Source organism: Dermacentor silvarum, chromosome 4 (assembly GCF_013339745.2).
Source record: "Dermacentor silvarum isolate Dsil-2018 chromosome 4, BIME_Dsil_1.4, whole genome shotgun sequence".
NCBI classification, from domain to species: Eukaryota; Metazoa; Arthropoda; class Arachnida; order Ixodida; family Ixodidae; genus Dermacentor; species Dermacentor silvarum.
Window position 1 is genome coordinate 208912874 of NC_051157.2, and position 20602 is coordinate 208933475.

Below are 20602 nucleotides of genomic sequence, written 5' to 3' on the forward strand. Positions count from 1 at the left end.
CACAGTATTAAGGCATGTAGATCTGATGTTCGGTGCCGCATTTGAGGAGAAGGCCACGATGGAAAAACGTGTTCCTCTCAGAGCGAACGATGCTGTTTGTGTGAAAGTTCCCACTCTGCGGACTGCACGAAATGCCCTGCGAGAGACCAAGAGCTTGAAATTATGCAAATTATAGAAAGGAAACGGTGTTCGCGTCGTGAAGCTCATGCTCTTGCCTTAGAAAAATCATGTGGTATGCTGAAGCTACTGCTTGTCACTCAAAAGCTATGGATGCATCTCTTGGTGATGTAGCTGCCGCTGTAGAGAAGGCTATGGCTAAAGCCCTCGACAGTTTATTTACGAGCCTTTCAGAGACAATTGGGCAAGTTTTCACCACTCAGTTGTCGCAACTTTTGCATGTTACTGCGCATCCAAATGTTCCTTCTGGAATTGCAGTTTCTGATGTAAATATAAAGAAACACCAATCGGCAGAGGCCTCGCCTCGCAGTTCTGATGACACCGCAGCTCCCGCAACTCCTGTCGAACCTGAGGACTTTAACAGTCACGAGACTGGTTTAGATACCACTGAGAACATGGATTTAGATGCTCGAACGTGTAAACGTCGTGCTTCTCCAAACTCCCCGACAGCAACTACCATCCATAAACTAAAAGCTAAAAAGAATCAAAATGACAGGTTAACAAAGGATGATTTCCTAAAGGATAACATTCTACAGATGGCAGTAAATACTGCCGGAATATCGTCAACATAGGAAGCTTGAAAGTACTCCAGTGGAACTGTCGTTCCATTTTTGCTGCAGTCGCTGATCTGTTATATCTCTGTGAAGAACTTTCTCCTGATTTGATTATTTTGCAAGAAACTTGTTATCCACAGAAAAGAGTTTTAATTTAAAGAATGTTCGCAGTTTTCGTCTAGATCGCCGTTCTCGTAGAGGGGGATTAGCATTTTTCATCTCAACAAAAATTTGTCATAGAGCTAAGATTAGTCACCAGTTATTCTCTGCTGAAAGTGAGATTCTAGCATTGGATTTACCACTTCCTGGATGCGCCCCATTTTCGGTAGTCAATATTTATTTTCCCACAGGAGTTCTCAATACAGGTTCTCTCGATGCCGTGCTTGCAGCCTGCAGAAAGGATCTAATCATAGCTGGTGACTTTAATTCTCACTACGTATCATGGGGTTATCGGTCCGACTCTTGTGGTAAAAGATTGTTGGATTGGGTTTCGTCAAATAATCTTAACTATGTAAATTCGAGAACCCCAACTTATGTATCCGGCAAATCGCGTTTGGTGTTAGACCTAACTTTTTCCAGTTCGGGTTGTGCAATTTTCTCCTGGTCTGCTATCACCTCGACCACAAATAGCGACCATCTTCCAATAATTTTTGAAGTCATGAGACCAATTAATTTGGTAGAAAAGCATGTCCGCACCTATGTTAACTATAGTAAATTTCAAGATTCACTGCGATCAGCTTTAAATAAACAGGTTGGCCTAAATGATGAAGTTAAGGCAGTTAATTTGTGTCAAGTGATAAGTGACAGTTACAAAAAATCCAGCTTCAGTATGCAGTCAACTAAAGGGGGTACTTATTCACCATGGTGGAATCCGGACTGTGAACGCGAATATAGAAGAAGAAAGGCAGCCTGGAAAAAGTTACTCTATAATCAATGTCCACGTAATTGGAATGAATATAAATTTGTTGCAACTACATTCAGGCAAACAGTTGACCAAGCGAAAGAAAATTATAACACTAAACATTACAGAGACCTATCGCAGTCTAGTAATAAAAAAGCCCTATTTAGGCTTCTACGGTCTAAAAAGATTGTTTCAGCCCCGATAAATGTAGAGTCTGTTAGCTTAACTTCCACTGAATTGGTACAATCACTGCAGGAGATTGCAAAAGGCTTAGAGCGTCGATTCCCATCACTTCGCCCCTATCATGTACCGACGCCTGAAACAGCTAATGATTACATAGCAGTCACATTAGAAGAATTAATGAGAGTGATAAAGATGCTGCCAGCTTCAGCCCCAGGTCCTGATGGCATAACTACAGCAATGTTAAAACTATTATTCGAATTATCACCCCAGGATTTGCTTAATCTTATAAATTTCTCCATTAAAAATGCATGGATTCATACAGACTGGAAGGTTGCCAAAATAATTCCGCTACTCAAAAAGCCGAGTGATGGATATACAATAGATAACATTAGACCTATTTCTCTGACCTCAAGTCTCGTAAAATTAATCGAGAGAATTCTGTATGGTCACATCGACAGGTGGATAGGTGAGAACCAAATATTAAGTGATTCTCAAATAGGATTCAGGCCCGGCTGCTCAATTTGGTGTGCTCATGTTGACTTGGAAAGTCGAATTCAACTCGCTCGCCGCAACAACCAGTACGCTGCCTTAGTCACATCAGACATTACGAAGGCGTATGACAGTGTCGATCACAGTACCTTAATCAACAGACTAGAAAGTGTGAGTCTCCCGCAGTACATAATTGCATGTATTCAAAATTTTCTAAGCGGACGCACATTTTATTGCTATCAAAACGGTGTGTCTTCTCACATTTACAAACAGACAAGCGGCGTTCGTCAAGGTGCAGTACTTTCCCCCGTATTATTTAATATTTTACTACATCACATCCCGACACATCATGACGTACAGGTATACGTATACGCTGATGATATCGCATTTTTCTCAGTATCAAATGACATTCATAGCTTATATAAAACTTTGCAATTGCATTTGAGTCAAATTGAAATTTGGCTAAAAGGAATACAAATGTCGCTAAATGTCAGCAAAAGTGCAATAATTGTTTTTCCCTTAACTTTTCCTATCCGAATAACACTGTCGTATGGTCAGGAGATTATTCCGCAGGTGCAATCTTTAAAATATGTGGGAATGATATACACAGAAAAGCTTAATTGGAAGACACACATAGAATACATCGCATCGCACGCGCAGTTGGTTTATTACGAAGAGTCAGCAGCAATCGTTTTGGAATGCGGTGGAGACCTTGCTGATGATTTATTGTATGTATGTCCGCCCCATTCTAGAGTTTGGATGCGTGTTATTTTCTGGAGGTCCTATTTATAAATTACGCCCTCTGGTTCTTTTAGAACGCGAATCACTACGTCTATGTCTCGGCCTTTCAAAATATGTAGCGAATAATATTCTTTATCATGGAACTCACCTGCCTTCTCTTCAAACTCGTTTTCGTATACTGACAGTCCAAACGTTACTGAACATATATGCTTCTCCCCAGAGACGCTCCTTCTATATGTTTATTAGAGAACCGACTACATTCTTTGAGAATCAATGGTCCAGACTGCATTGTCCCCAGGTAGTTTTGTGCAGGAACTATTAGAGCCATTAGAAATATCAATCCATGATGTGGATTTTCAAAATTTCCCTACTGCGACAGTAAGCGTTGAATTCGATGATATATTTCCTAATAACGCTAAACTCCTGCCTATTCGATACCTAAAAAGTTTGCTAGATGAGCACCTCGAGAACCTCCAAATAAATGCAGTAATAGCCACAGATGCTTCTGTCAGTGAGGAGAAGGCAGGAGTGGGTATTTTTTCGGCATCATTAAATTGGTCTTTCTCCCTTCGACTACCCGACTTTACAGCCAATATCTCAGGCGAAGTTATTAGCGATCATCCTAGCTCTACGAAAACTTCCCACATCTATTATTTCAGCCGTAATCTTAACCGACTCCTTGTTTGTTTGCTCCACTTTATCAGTGCCCAATTCATCTATCATTCTCCGAGAATTTCATTCATCCATCCCCCAACATTTACTCCTTATCCATCTGGTATGGGTGCCAGGGCACGTGGGGCTCACTTTAAACGAATCTGCAGACGCACTAGCAGCGGCATCTCTTAACGGCCCGGTACTGAGGATCCTAAGACCTTCGGCATACATCACTTCTGCGAGGTTTAAAAATTTTCTGTCCACGAAGAACAGGCCAAATCATGTGTACTCAATAGCACCGATTTTCAGCACCTTAGGTTTCCTTGGCACAGCAGATGGTGTTCAACAAGAGAATTTGAAGTGTCGTTTACTAGAATGCGTTGCCGAATACCAAGGCTTAATTTCTATACCCATAGGTCTGTTTTGGCGCCTTCCCCTCAATGCTTTTATTGCAATGAACCCGAAACTCTGGATCATTTCTTTATAGAGTGTCGTAGGTTCACCATGCATAGAAAACGACTTCTAGAAGCTCCCCTTCGCCAACTTGGATTGACCATTACGTTACCTATCATTCTATCTCTGGGGGCGTCGGCACTAGGACACTGTAATAGGAACGTATGTGATGCCATATTTAATTTTGTAATGGAAACAAGGAGACTGCCATGCTAATTTTATTGCGATAGCAATTATATGGACACTCAAAAGCAGATTTCTGCCGTCGGCGTCGCCGTCGGCGTCGCCGTCGCCGTCGCCGTGAGGTTCCGTATGACGTCAATGGAGATGAAATCGTCGCCGCGCGCCGCCGAACGCTGTATGTGCGAGTGAAAGGGCGCGAGGGACGCGCTCTTTCACGGGGAGTGAACGCACGGCGGAGAAGAAACGCGCGTTCTGCGCCGTGCTTCCTTAAGGGCTGCAGAAGTAGGCTTCTCTTTCCTCCTTTACAATCACCATATATGTAGAGCAAACGCGCCTTCTTCCGACGCGCGAGAGGCCGTGGAGGAGGGGGGGGGAGGGGGAGGGAAGGGAGGCGACGTTTAGCTGCGGCACCAAGTGCCTATTTATATCAGAGGCTCCGGCAACAGTCACCAACGCCGCAGGCATTTTGAGCGAACGCGGGCAAAACGCCGACGGCGTCGAACAGTTCTGCGCGTTGCCGGTGCTGCTGCATGTCCAAGTTTATACAGCTGATAAAGCTAATATCATTACTCCGTATAGCTCTCTACAAATTTGCTATCGCAATTGATGCTTCGCCTTTCAGGTGAAACTGCGACTTTTTTTTTTTCTTCCCACTGCCGCCCGATTCATGGCCAATCCCCCGTAGTGGGTTGTGCTGTATCTATAGGCACCAAAGCAAACCAAGCTTGCACTCTTGTCTGCGTTTTCGCTTTGTTTCGTTGCAATCTCTGGGAGATGCCGCTCCCTCGTTGCGGCAATGGACGAAGATACTTCCGAGGACCTTCCTGGTGCGCAGCCGTCAGGCCAGGCTTACGTTCAGGAAACGCGGGAGCCAGTCAAGTGACAGACAGCGAGGCCACCGAGTTGTACTCGGACAGCTACGATTCCTCGGCCGACGACTTCAAGGTTGTCATGAGCCGAAAGGCAAAAAGAAGACTGCTGCGAGCGTCATCGCCGGCAAGTGTCTCCACCGTGAAGGATACACCACAGCACTGGCCGCACACTGTGCTCTTCTTGCCCGTGGACCCCACGACCAATCTGCGGCTCCTAACAGGCAGGTTCTTTCAACGTTACTCGAGGGTATTGCACCGAGTGAGATTAAGGATGTGAGAATTAACTCACGGAAGAATGTCATGGCTGTAGACGTTTTCCATCGTAGCGCACTACAAAGCCTTCGGAATGTCACAGAAATTGACAAAGTACAAGTGCGACCACAGATTGCTACTGGCGGTAACGGCACTGTTGGCGTCATTTATGACGTCGACATTTCCATTTCGAGCGACGACTTGCCAATATTAATAAAGCCAGCAACTGAAGGCACGCTCATCGCTCATCTTACCAGACTCTGAAACACACGCTGCGTGAAGCTTGTGTTAGAGGGAGATTGCCTTCCCTCTCACGTCAAAGTTGGTCATGTCCGCCATCCAGTTCGACCATACATACCGAAGCCCCTGCAATGTCACAAGTGATTCAAGATTGGCCACATAAAAAGCGTTCGTGCGAACAATGCCGTGTGCCCGCGGTGCGCTGAGTCCCATTTGGAAGACGCCTGCCGCGCGACCGTCCTGAAGTGCCCTAATTGCGGCGGTTCCCACGAAGCCTCATCGAAGGACTGCCCGCGGGTGCGGAAGGAGTTCGCGGTCCTAAAGCGCATGGTTCGGGATCATTCCACACACCGCGAGGCTGCCGCTACACTTAGACGGCGACGGTATTGCCACCGAAAAGCGCAACGTAAAACCGCAAAAAGCAACACAACGTCTTCGGCCACAACGGCTGCTCCATCAACTCGGAGCGCCAACATGAAAGATGCCGCGCAAGCGAAGAAAATGTCAAGTGTCGATCATCCCGAAGAGTGGCCCGCACTTTCAAGTGCACAACCTGCCCCGGAGACACCTCGAATGCCACCTCCATCGACGCCCTCACCAACCAATGCTCCAACGACGACTGATGATCACCAGGTTATAATAATGTTGCGGTCACTGATGGATGCTATGAGAGTTCTACTCAGCAACATGAAAACCCCGTCGGCGCAGAGCGCGCTGCAGGTGCTGGACGCCCTGGCTCCAGTGCTTGCGGCCCTAGGGTAAAGCAATGGCCCGCCAGAAGTCATCGTTCAGAGAGGAGGTCCGGAATGCATCTGTCTTTGAATGGAACGCCAGAGGACTTAAGTCGCGTATGTCCGACTTTCGACAGTTTGTATTCGTAAATCAGTCTCCCGTTATTGTCATTTGTGAGCCAAACCTGTCATATCCCATCAGACTGTCCGGGTATGAGTGCATTACGTCTTCCACCCAGGGGCAATGCAGCAAGGTTAATGTTTTCATACGCTGTGACTTGACATATGTTCATCATCCAGTGCCACCTGACAATGAAAACCAGTACGTGTGTTTGACTGTGAAGAAGAGCAAGGTCACCTTCACAATTCTGGGAGCCTACCTATCACCATCAAGTCGTCTAAACTGCGAGCGTTTACGGGAAATTTTGACAACGACGCCACAGCCATGGGTTATCACTGGGGATTTCAATGCCCACCATTACCTCTGGGGGAGCTCCAAGATTAACTCGAGGGGCAGAAGATTGGTGTCGATTGCCTCTGAACGAGAACTTTGCTTGTTAAATGACGGAATCCCCACCTATCTGCGAGGAACGGCGTATAGTAGCTGTCTTGACCTCAGCTTTGTTTCGCGCTCCTTTAACAGAAGAGTTAAATGGCTCTCGGACTTGGAAACGCGGGGAAGTGACCACATCCCAACTTATCTCACGATTGAGGGGCTGAACAGCTCCAAGTGCTCCGGTGCCGTCCAATCCATCGACTGGCCGAAATTTCAATCAATCCTGGAAGACCGCTGTCGAGACGAGATGCCATCCAGCTTAGGGGACGCAATAAAAGGTGCCTTACCGGTTGCCACACATTTGACTTTGAAAAGCTCCAAACGCACTGAATTCGACATCGAGCTAGAGAAACTTCGCGCACTTCGACGCCGTGCGGAACGAAGGTATAGGCGCACAAAGTCCATTCATGATTTGAGATTGGCCAGACGCACACAGAAGAAAATACAGCGTCGAATGAATAGGCTGGCTTCACAGCGATGGGCGTCTTTCTGCGAGTCTCTGGATCCCTGAAAGCCTTTGTCTCTTATATGGAGAACTGTTCGGGGCCTCCGTGCAACCCCTGGACAGCGCCACCCATTTAATTCCCTCGCCCTTTACCTACAATGCAGCGAGATTGAAGTCGCAGAATCCTTCTGTAGGAGGATTGCCGGTGTAGCAAGTTCCACTGGAACGCAGACTCCTGACCACTCACCATCCTCACGTGATCCCCGTATGGAGTGCCCTTTTTCTCTGGACGAACTTGAAGCTGCGCTCGCTTTATGCAGGCGTTACTCAGCCCCAGGACCAGATGACATTACATACCGCGCTTTGTGTAACCTTGGTGAACGAGCTCGAATGACACTCTTGCTCCAGTACAACGACTCGTGGCAGACAGGCACCGTTCCCCAGGAATGGAAATCAAGTCGCCTGATTCCGCTCCTCAAAGCTGGCAAGTCACCTTTGGACATTTCGTCATACCGTCCGATCGCGCTTGCAAGTTGTGTAGGAAAAGTAATGGAACGAATGGTTCTAACGCGACTGGAGTGGTATGAAATTTACCCAGACACGTTGACCGGATTCAGGCGCGGCCGTTCGTCTATAGACAACGTTGTCTATTTGGCAACGTATGTCGAATTCCAGAAGGCCTGTAAACACTTGTCTGCTGCCTTGTTTCTAGACGTTAAAGGCGCTTACGACAACGTCACCCATGAAGCCATCCTTAAAGCGCTATACTCGCGAACAACTTTCTGTGGCAATGAAGGGGAAGCTACGGGCGCGTGGATGCTGCACCTGTGTTACCGCGCCAAGTAGTCCGGCAGCGTTTGACCGCGCTTTTGGTTGCTCGGAACAGACGCTGAATCGACGCAGCATCCTCGTGCGACGGTTGTGCGTTTTCTCAGACGCGGAAGGGAAACACCCACAAGATAAGCAAACTTTTACACTCAGTGGTGTGTTCGGTCTTATTAAACTGTTGCTAATGAGGTGTTAATGTTTTCTCTTCTCCAGCCTAACCTAACATGTATTTAAACTCGGGACTCTTTTCAGAAGCGCTCTCAGCTGTGGGCGCTTGGCCTCCGTAGCTTTCCCTTCATTGCCACAGAAAGTTGTCCGCGAGTATAGAAGTAATAGGACTTGGTGACAAGACATACCTCTGGGTTCGCAGCTACCTACAGATGCGATCATTCTACGTGCTGACCGGGGATGGCCCGACACCCCAGTATTACAGTAGCCGCGGAGTCCCTCAAGGCGGAGTACTAAGCCCGGCGCTCTTTAATCTGACCCTTATTGGACTAATCGGGAACCTGCCAAGCTCCGTTCGACTCTCTATCTACGCCGACGACATCTGTATCTGGACGTCGGGGGTGACACGGCTTCAGCTTCGCGCTCGGCTTTAGAAGGCGGCCTCATCGACATCATGCTACCTTCATAAACAAGGACTGGAGGTGACGTGGGAAAAGTGCGCAGTGGTGGCATTTACGCGGAAGGCAATGTCTGCATACGGCATATCAATCTACCGACAAGTGATATCGTTCAGCAAGAGTCACAGGTTCTTGGGAGTTGGGATTGACAGAGATCTGTCCTGGACTCCTCACATCAACCACGTGAAAAAGCGCCTGATGGCTATTTGTCCTCTGTTCAAGTTCCTTGCAGGAAAGAACGGGGGGGGGGGGGGGGTATGCACACAATCCATGTTACAGCTATACAGGGTGTTGTTTGTTGGGTTCCTCCGGTACAGCCTACCTGTTATATCCAACACCTGCAAAACTAATTTGCGTAAAATTCCGAGCATTCAGGCGCAAGCTCTTAGAATATACCTTGGAGTACGCAGTGCGTCAACGGCTGAAACTATCGCCATTGCTCAAGATTATTCAATCACAACGCACATCGCCATCAAGGCAATGCGTGCACATGTCAGGCACACTGCCCGGACTCCTTGCAACCAGCTCGCCGCACTCGCCGTGGAAAGACCCCGCACGTCATATAGCACAACTGTCAGCGCATATTGTGCCTCGATTACATCGGGGTACGCACCTCCGGCCAAGCTGGTGTCCCCTCCATGGTGTTTGTGCCGTCCTGAAGTCCAACTTAGAATTCCAGGACTTCAGAAAAAGTCAGATTTATCACCGTCTGCACTAAAACAATTGAGCTTACTCCTGTTGTGCGAGAGATACAGCGGTCACGTGCACGTCTATACGGACGGAACGACTACATCGACCAGTTCTGGCGGTGTTGTGTTTATACCGACGAGAGGAGTAACAATGCGATTCAAGACCTCACATGTCACGACGTCCACGGCTGCAGAGCTCACGGCTCTGCGCAGTGCACTTCAATTTATAGACGCAGAGAGTCCTGGTACATGGGCCGTGTTTTCCGACTCGAGACCGGCTTTACAAAGTATGCAGGCAGTTCTCCGACGTGGAGCTCACGAACAACTAACGTACGAAATTGTCAAACTTCACCACGACGTCAAACAGAAAGGCCACGAAATTATTTTCCAATGGCTACCTGGCCATTGCGGGATCAGTGGAAACGATCTCGCTGACAAAGCTGCCCGAGAGTCCCGTCAAGAACAACACAGCATTCCCATTACTCTTTCCAGGACAGACGCTGTAAGGCAGCTTCGTCACCTGGCACGCAAGCTCTCTTTAACAGAGTGGAACACCCCAAATATAAGGCGCACCAGGCTACACGAACTGAACCCTTCGCTTCAACTCCGACCTCCACCCGGGATTCACCGACGTGAGGCATCGCTTCTATACCAGCTGTGGTTGGGAGTGGCTTTCACGAAGGCGTACGGTGCTTTGATTGGAATGACCGAAAGTGCTACGTGCGACGTTCGCGGCAGCAAAGACAACATAGAACATTTATTGTGTCACTGCGATCGATTTGAGTCGGAAAGACAAACTTTATCGAACGAATTGCGACAAATTGACGATCGGCCATTGTCCGTGCAGGTGCTCCTTGAAGACCGTCCCCATCGCTCTTCGGCCCACAAAGCTGTGAAGGCACTGTTGTGTTTCTTGAGGATGACTGGCCTAAGTGAACGCCTTTGAATTGCTCAGGCCCTCCGCGTGCGTGCGCAAGCTCACCGTGTCCTTCCCCCCCCCCCTCTCCTCTCTCTATCTCACCTTTCTATTCCCTCTTTCCCGTCCCCCAGAGTAGGGTAGCCAACCAGACGCATTTCTGGTTAACATCCCTGCCTTCTCTTTCTCTTATTCTCCTCCTCCTCCAGTCTATTAATGAGGTAATCTTGATGCGGATCCCATATTACACAAGCATAATTAAGTATTGTTCTGACATGTAAGAAGTATAAAGTTTCTTTAACTTCGCGCGTTGCCTGTTTGAAATTTCTGCTAATAAAATGTAACCGCCCACTAGCTTTTGCTATGACAGTGTCAATCTGTTTATGCCAAGTGAGTGATTCGGTGAAATAGGCTCCTAGATACTTGCATCGCGACTGTATGTCGATAAGCGTGCCATTAATGTTATATCGGTGCTGAAATTTGGATAATTTTCTAGAAAAACGTATGCTACCGCACTTTTTTATATTTAAATTCATGTTCCACTTGTAACACCAGTTCGCTGCCTTATCTAAATCTGTTTGCAAAGTATCTGTCATTTTCAGTAGTAATTTCTCTGCAAATCACACAGTCATCGGGAAATAGTTTTATGGGTGATGTAATTAGTTCGACAATGTCATTTATGTAGATTAAAAACAACAAGGCCAGTACACTTCCCTGACGAACGCCCGAAAAAAACAGTTATTGGTGAAGATGCGGCGTTGTTTAGGACTACAAACTGGGTTCTTCCGTTTAGGTAGTTTCGTATCCAATTTTGAACGTTTTTGTTTACATTTAATGCAGCAAGCTTTTTATGTAAGAGCTTATGGGACACAGTGTCAAAAGTTTTTTGAAAATCAATAAAAACCACCTCTACCCGACTATTGTTATCAATGGCTTTGGATAAGAAGTGCTGAAATTCTATTAGTTGTGTGTTGCAGGAATAAAAGATGTAAAAACGCGTTTGAGTCAAGAAATGCATATATGTTACTATATAAAATGTGTTCAAATATTTTGCAACATATCGACGTTAAGGAAATCGGCCTATAGTTTTCTCTGAGTTTTCTATCGCCCCATTTAGAAACTGCTGTTACGCTTGCCGTTTTCAACCTTGGGGAATGAGGCCTGTTTCAAGGAAAAACTTATAGAAGATCGTTAAATACGGAGCAATGATGCTATGACACTCTTTAAGGACCACTGGGGATATTCCATCAGGTCCAGTTGCTTTTGTTTCATCTAAATGCCGTAATAAAGAATCGACGCCACTAACATTAAATTCAATGTCTGGCATCATATCGCCCTGATTGGCGTTGTTCATAAGCGAAGTCTCCCCAGTAGATACTAGCGAAAACAGAGATTAGAAGTACTGCTTAAATCTGTCTGCCCTCTGATGGTCTGACGTCACAGTTTTGCCATCGATATTTAAGGATGGTATGTATATGTCTTCTTTTCGGTTTCGTTTAACATATTTCCAAAACGATTTTGGGTTTTCTCTCAAGTCCTTATTTAATTTAACAAAGAATATATCTTTCGCAGATTTAATTGTTGCTTACAATAGATTAATTATCTCTTGCAAGCGTTTCTGATTTGCCAGACTGGTGTCGGCAGTAAACGTTCTATACGTTTGTCTTGCTTTCCTTATAAGTTTACGTATTTGTACGTTAAACCAAGGCTTTTTTTTTGCCGCAGGTACCTGCATGGAACATGAATTTCGACTATTTGAAGTATTTTGTCCCGGAATGATGACCACAAAGTTAACGAACAGCGTGCGTTTGAAAGATACTGGAAAGTAGGAAAGAAATTTTAAAAGTTTGGTCCAAATAGCGGCATAGTCTCCTCTGTCGTAGCTGTACACTTTTCTTTGCGGAATTTGCGCCATCCCTACTCGCTGTATGTTAAGTTCTATGACAACTGCCCTGTGGTCACTAATACCTGGGCAAACCGTAACTTTTGATATTAAGTTCGGCTCATTGCAAAGTACTAAGTCTAAAATTTCATTTGCTCGCGTAGGTTCCAATTCGTACTGCTGCAATCCATTTAATCCGACCAGTTCTTCGAACTCTGTGTAAATACGGGACCTATTACCAGTCACACATCCGGCATTCCAGTCGAAGTCAGGCAAATTTAAATCACCCCCCAAAAATACGCTATTAGGCACAAGAGATAGCATCTCAGACAGCAGTCCGAATGAGTCGCTGCTGCCGGGTGGGCGGTAGAATGTCCAGTGTAGTACATTGCTTTCTTTAGGTAATTTCACAAGGCACCAGGTAGACTCAGATTCATTTTCAAATAAAATTTGTGTACTTGGCAATGCATTTGATATCAAAATAAATACTCCCCCGCCATGCCCATGCCTATCTTTCCGATAGACAGTAAAACCAGGTGGAAAGATTTCTACATTAGGTATAGTCAGCAACAATGGAGACGAATTACAGCAAATGATTGAGGACCTCAATCGGAAAGTGTAAGAATTGGGTTGAAGATGAATATGCAGAAGACAAAGATAATGTTCAATAGCCTGGGAAGGAAACAAGAATTCCGGATCGCCAGTCAGCATCTAGAGTTTGTTAAGGAGTACGTTTATCTAGGTCAATTACTCACATCGGACCCTGATCACGAGAAAGAAATTTACAGAAGAATAAAATTGGGTTGGAGTGCATACGGCAGGCATTTCCAAATCCTAACTGGGAGCTTACCACTGTCGTTGAAAAGAACAGTGTACAATCATTGCATTCTACCGGTGCTAACATATGGGGCAGAAACTTGGAGGTTAACAAAGAAGCTCGAGGACAAGTTAAGGACCGCACAAAGAGCGATGGAACGAAAAATCTTAGGACTAACGTTAAGAGACGGGAAGAGAGCGGTGTGGATCAGAGAACAAACCGGGATAGCCGATATTCTAGTTGACATTAAGCGGATGAAATGGAGCTGGGCAGGCCACGTAATGCGTAGGATGGATAACTGGTGGACCATTAGGGTTACAGAATGGATACCAAGAGAAGGGAAGCGCAGTCGAGGTCGGCAGAAAACCAGATGGAATGATGAAGTTAGGAAATTTGCAGGCTCAAGTTGGAATACGCTAGCGCAAGACAGGGGTAATTGGAGATCGCAGGGAGAGGCCTTCGTCCTGCAGTGGACATAAAATATAGGCTGCTGCTGCTGCTGCTGCTGCTGCTGCTGCTGCTGCTGCTGCTGCTGCTGCTGCTGCTGCTGCTGATGATGATGATGATGATGATGTCTAACCATGATTTGGTGCCCATCACGATCTGAGGTTTAACAGTGGATACTAAAGACATGAAGCTATCGACTTTGTTCTTTATGCTGCGACAATTTACAAGCAGGAGAGAGCCGTTCAGGCTGCGAGCAACGTGCAGGATTATCTTGGGGAGGACCGGAATTCGGAATGCGTCATTTGCCTCTATCCAGTCGCGCATGCGTTTGTAGTGGAACTGGCGTTCGCATATCGCGATCCCAGACAAACGTTTGCCCATTGATGATCAATTTATCATAACTCAAGCAAACACAATTTTCTTTGTTTTCTCTTTTTTCTTTCGCATAATTCCAAAGCTGGCGTCTTTTTTTCTTGTACGGCTCGACTGAAATCTTCAGAGATGCCGTACGAAATGCCTTTTAGTCTGTAAGCGTTTTAAAAGACGATTTCTCTAGCCTTCCGAAGTGAAAAGCGTGCTACTATGGGCCCGTTTTTGCCTTCTCTGAAAACACCTACGCGGTGAGCCCGTTCAACCGAAATATCATCAAGTTTCATCACATCTTTGCATATTCCACTAATTAGTTTTTCAGACGCCTCCCACATCTCGTTATGCTCCCTGTCGGGCAACCCGAAAAATTGCAAATTCTGTCTACAGCTTCTATTCTCCAAGTCGTCCATTTTAGCCATAAATTTATCTTCAATTTTTTCCACCCGAGCAATACGACTTTCTACATTGCTTGTCTTCTCGATTAAGCCCGTAATTTTGGATTCTAATTCACTTTGTCTTGTTGTAATTTCCGTTAACTTCGCGAGCACAGTTTCCTGGCCTGTTTTCATTTCTAAGAGAATACTTTCAATGTTTGTCATTTGGTTACGTTCCATGGGCCCTGGATTTAGTTCTACGCTCCCCGATAGAAGCAGTAAGATTTGGGAAGGCGTCAGACAGCCGCCATAGAGAGAGAATAGCGTAGCATCAACAAAACACAGGCTGGCATGTCTAAAGCATTCAATCATTTGTCGCTTGCTAAGTATATCCGTGGAAACATTGATGGCATACATTGAAAAATACATTTCTCACAATTACTAGATTAGCTGCTCCTTTTAAATGCGACATGTCTAATCAAAATCGGTGGAGCAATTGCCAAGAGAAACCATTTGACTCTTATGTATTTAGATAGGAACTCCAGAGCTATAGCTTCCTCTAAAGAACAAAACAGCGCAAAACGAATTGCCAACCTCTTCCCTATGTCCCCGTGTTTTCTGCGCTGTTTCGTTCTTACGCATGGTTTCATACCAACGTGCCCAGCTTTTAGTCTTGCTGGCCAAGCAAGGCACGTCTACATGCAAGCATGTAAGCGAAACAATAAAATGCCAGTTCTTTGTTATTATTATTATTATTATTTGTCATCGACCTTGATAGAAAAGGCGCTCTGTTTCTCACTCCGAAAGACGACTTCCAAGAACCAAGAGCGCCGGTAATTTGTCGACAGCTGCGACCCGCACACATTTCCGCGCACTGTGATCATCGCGGATGATCAATCGCTCGGCAGGCCCGTCGGTCTAGGCCTAAACAAGCGGGAAAGCGATCCATAGGCAGCGCGCCTCGCTGCTAATCCTGGCCACTGCATAAGAACGAAGGGCCTCGCGCACACACGCGCAAAGAGAAGAAGCGCTGCTGATCCGGCCGGATTTCCGGAGTGGATCGCCTTACCCTTTGTTCGACGCTGCGCCTCGATCATTCAGTGAGGTCCCGGGGAAAAAAAAAAGCAGAGGCCGTGCCGTTTTATGCAGCGAATCACCGGCAGTGCAGCGTGGGTCAGAGGAGAGCGAACGGAGTGGCGACGCTAATCGAGCTCGGCGGTGGAACAAAGCGCCTTACGCTCCGTGGCGTGCTCGCCGATCGCCGGTGTGGATCGCGACGCGCGAGAGAACCTCCATCAGCGCTCGAACACTTGCTCGGCCTCCCCCCTTCGTAAGTGTGAAGCGGTGTGTGTCCTTGGTTCCGTTCCTGTTCTGTGCAATGTTACAAGCGATTATCGAAACCTTCGTGCAACGCCGCTTTCTTTTTGTTGCGATTAAAGCAGTCTTAGGATACTTCGGGACCTTTCTGGTATCTCTCCATGTCCGTGCTGGTACCTAAACTCGTTCACACCAACTTGGGTCACTGGGTAATTCACGATATATTGGGCAGATCGTCGGGCTGCCGTGCTCAAGGAACCGTGTTCGAAACCAACCGTCGAGCATGTCTTAATGCGATAAGCATTCCTTGGAAACTTCACTCAGTTTGCGGTATGTATGTTTGCCTGTATAAAACATATTTCAGGTCAATTTGGTAGTGGGGTATGTGCCATTTCGTATGTGCCATTCTTCATTGACACAAAAGAAAGCAGAAGTCTAGTAGAATTTTTCTGGTGCTCGGTGGAATCGAGCCCGCTTCATTTATATTCATGCAACCTTGTATATTCAGACACGCCCCACGCAGGCACCTCGTGGAGGCGCCTGTAGGTGACGAGAAGTAAGCGCCTGAGGCTCAAGTACACGCCTATTGCATGACGTTTTTGGCGGCGGTTTATTGTTTCGAGGCTAATCGCACTATCGTCAACAGTCATCGTGACCTGGTTCCTGGCAAATATTTTTCCGAAAATTGTTCGTAAAGTTTTCCTTCTCATGAATTTTAAGCATTCAGTAGTGATCCACGGTTCGCGAGCTCTGCGCGAACGTTTCATAGTTTTATATGGAAAGCATTCATCACAAGCTTCTCTAAACGTGTCAATAAACGAATTACACGCTAAGTCCGAATCATTGCAACAAGGGAGGGCTTTATAATTTGTGTTTAACAAAAACTAGCAAATTTTTGTAAGCGTGTTTTTGTTGATGTCTCTAAATATTTTCGAATTTTTCTTTACTAACACTAGCCTTGATTCCTTGGCTTTTCCCCTGACTTCTTCTAGTCATACCATAGGAATCCAACAAACAATGATACCAAGGATAGCATAGGAGGAATTAGATGTACTTATTCATTGAATTAAAGCAATAATAAACTAATCAAAATGAAATGAATGGGGAAAAACACGCTTAACCTTGCACTCGGCCGTGCAACGCTTGAAACAGAGAAGCTGGGCGATCGTAGCCCAGCATTTTCCCTAAGTGCGCGCAAACGCTTCATCTTATTACTCATGATGATGATAATTTCCTTTCCCGCGTCTCGGACTTACGGCCGCCACTGCGCGTTGCATAGCGCAGCTTGCAACACCGACACCACGTTCCAGCAGAGCCGCTCCGTGAATGTGTCTCTCTGTCGCTCTCATAGCGCGCAAAACCTTTTATTCACCTCGCAGAGCACGAGCGTGCGAACGCGCCAGCTGTGGACGAAGACGACGTTGCTCGAACGCAATCATATGGTTAGCATAAATGCATGTTCTGCAAGAGTGGCTGTATAGCCTAGTGGTTATTTATTTTATTTATTTATGTACATACCCTACCCTAGGGGAATTACATAGGGTGAAAATTTACACAATCCAAATTTGCATCACATACAACAGAAAAGAGAAAGGCACGCACAGAAAACCGGCACATCGTACAGTTGCAAAAAAAAAAAAAAAATCCACATCACGCATAGCAACATTCACTTGGCATAACACAATTCGATGATTATGTACTCTGCTAACATGGAAATGTTACATGAATCGTATCATAGTCCTTACATTCAAATTACTGCACTGTTCTTGGTTCAAGATGAGCAAGTAGGGCTTTCTGACGCTCGCCTTGGGACCGTGTGTACGCGGGTTCGAATCCCACCTCGGCAACAAAGTTTTTATTTTATTTCTTGATAGTTTCTTGATACGAACCACAAATTACGGCTGGCTTAAAGAGCTTCGCTGTTAAAACAAGTGGCCCCAGGTGGGGTACGAACCCACGTCTTCGCATTACGCGTGCGACGCTCTTACCAATTGAGCTACCGCGGCGCCGTTTTCGCATCCACTTTCTGGGGTATTTAAGTATGTCTACTAGAACTAAATCTGGCCGTGCTGGCCAGCGCCACACTTGACGGCGGATGTGGAAAATCCTTTTTTTTTTATCGTAGGCGTCACGTGTACGTGGTCTTTTTGGGTGAAGGCAAGTAGTTAATAAACCTAAACATGCTACGTGAGGGCATCAATGCTGCCGGATTTGAGGCCTCGCTATGTAACGAACGAGAAGAAAGGAAACTGAGTGCCCGATTGTTATTAGTCATATCATAAGAAGCCAACAAACAAAGGCTGGCTTGTTCCTTCCAAACAATTTTTTTCTCTTTCTCGGTTCAAACTGAAGGCGATGTCGGATCTTATCACAAAGCGGTGATCACAGCTTTTTGCCCTAACTAACACTTGTACATCCCGCACAATGATTGCGTTTTTGCCATCATTCTAACGTCGAACGTGACAGTCATCGGACAGTGTTAAAGGGGCACGATCGCATGCAACTTTCCGAGGCAAATATTCTTGGATCATGGCCCCATGCTTCGCAGGTTTCCAATGCAACGTCTTTAGGAAACTGAGTGACCTCAGTGACCGACTACAGACATGATGGGCAGCCTCGCGTGTTCACAGTGCTAATGCTTCCGCCCTTCCTTTTCCCCCCTTCTCCTTCCTTTCCTTAATCCCATCCCCGTTGCGTAGGGTGGCAAACCGGACGCACGTCTGGTTGACGTCCGTATATCTTCCTCTCTCCTCTTCCTCAATGCTAGGTTAGACAGAGAGTACGAAACGTATGGCTAATTTCTTATCCCTCTTTGGGGTGTCATCTGTGCTACCGAAAGAATGTACTCATTATTCGTAACCTGCACCTTGCCGCGAACTCAACTTACATATGTCCTTTGCTGCTGGTAGAGTCGATGCCATAGTCACCAGTTGCCTGCTCAGTAGCAACGCGTTTTTCGTAGTTTTGTATTGTGTTGGAACCTTTCGTATTGCTAATTCAACGTCCTCATAGAAGTCTTCTACTTCCTCCTAATCATCATGAAACCGCATCTAGTCAAGATAAATAAAATAATTTTACCCCAAATACGAGAGTGAAAGTTTAGAACAAGGTGGCAGTTTCAGAGACTGCTGTAGTAAATTGAAATAAATTAAATCCGTCCCCGGTTCTAGTGACTGTAGCCATATCACATTTGCGAACTAAATCACCGGACTGAGTGACTGTCTGTGATATAAAGTGGATACCTTTCACTACGTCGGCGACATCAGCAATGGACTTTCTCTTCTCTTCACCTTTTCCTCCCATTTCGCCTTCCCCCCAGTGCAGGGTAGCTAACCGGGCTAAGTCGTGCTTAACATCTTCGCCTTCGGCTTATCCTTCTCTCTCTTATTGCTACTAGCATTCTTCCCAGTTTGCAGTCTCCCTAGTTTGCTCTATCTATCTATGTATATATATGTATGCGTGTCCGCACCTAACCCCTTTCCCGCCAACTTGGGTCATTATGTAGTCCATAGTCAAGTGGGTAGACAGCAGATCGCGCTGCAGTGCTGAGGGAACTGGGTTCAAAGACAACCGTTGGATTGACCTGAGTCACTGTGCCACTGGGCATGTGCCGGTCTTCAATGAAACTATTTAGAGAGTTTTGTGCGGAGTTTTGTACCTGTCTTGTACGGAGAGTTTCATTCAATTTTCCAATTACGATGAGCACACTGAAACAAAGCGTTCCAAGAATGATTAGTATGTTGTTTTAATTAGCGACTAATTAGCACGTATCACCCGTCACCCGTGGTCGCCACTGCTGACGGCATCTCTCCGAAGGAAGCGTCCTTTTATTCAAAACAGCTCTTTTTAATATGGCTTAAAGTCTTCGTAGAAACACCCTGTATAAAACACAGCATCGCACTTAATTATGCCCTCGCCATTAGATGAATTGCTAATCACATTACTGCCGTCATTCATCTCTGAAGAACGGATGCACCGCCAGTTTTAACGTACTCTTACAACAACTACTGCCCAGTTGCATACCCGGTGGCCCAAGTTGCCCATTCTGGAACAGACCTATAGTGGCAGATACCCAGTGGCCCACTTTGTTGCATAATCGGCAAGACAGCGGCCAGCACCTCAAAATGGGGGATTTGCTTTGCTTTAAAAAAGAATCTCTTGCACGAAAAAGGCAGGCCGTGCCCCTCACTTGTGACTCCTCCTCGACGACCAGCTTGGCCTCGAGAGACTGCCTCGTTTCTAGGAAAGCTCTCCGCTGCATGCGCTCCACCCAGAGGAAGGCCATCAGCCCGAGCAGGTTGGCGCATGCCAGCAGCAGCAGCGACGCCGCTGGGGGGTGGCCCTTGCACAGCGCCACCTGGGGCGGCCACCAGGGTGCCCGAGGCTGCCAGCGCCGACACCACGCGCCACGGGAGCAGCACGTGCGCCGCGAACGAGTACACCACCATCCACGGCAGGGCGTCCTCCCACAGCTGCGTACAAGAGGTCGTCGGTTAACTGTCTTGGACAATGCTGTTGAAGACTGTACCGCTAGTAAATACACCAGCAGTTTCTGCGAAGACTTTAAATCAATCTTTAGAAATAGTCTGTGGCGAATAGCACCATTCTTAGTCATTGAGCTAGTCCACGTCGGAAAGGTGGACATTGCTTGCACGGGAATCAAAATGCATATCAACTAAGTAACAAAATTCGCTAATTCACATTGGTAACTGATTAGCTTACGGTACATATTGAAATTTACTAATTGTGTCCGGCGGGGAGTTCGCAAGGGCGCATTCATGAGAAATAAATTCTGGGGAAGACACCATTTTCGAATACGCAACATATTATTATATATATTATTTTATTATTATTATTATTATTATTATTATTATTATTATTATTATTATTATTTGCTATTGCTATT

General features: G+C 46.2%; 1 protein-coding gene across 4 annotated transcripts in view; it reads right to left on the minus strand.

Moving 5' to 3' along the window:
* LOC119449210 (adenylate cyclase type 3) overlaps positions 1-20112 on the minus strand; it is a 233067-nt gene extending 212955 nt beyond the window's left edge. For all 4 annotated transcript variants that reach the window (XM_049666344.1, XM_049666341.1, XM_049666343.1 and 1 more), the window contains exon 1: positions 19886-20112. In XM_049666344.1, the coding sequence (XP_049522301.1) occupies positions 19886-19981 (96 nt within the window). In that variant the 5' untranslated portion in view covers positions 19982-20112. The remainder of the gene's footprint in view (positions 1-19885) is intronic.
* Between the last annotated feature and the right edge of the window lie 490 nt (positions 20113-20602).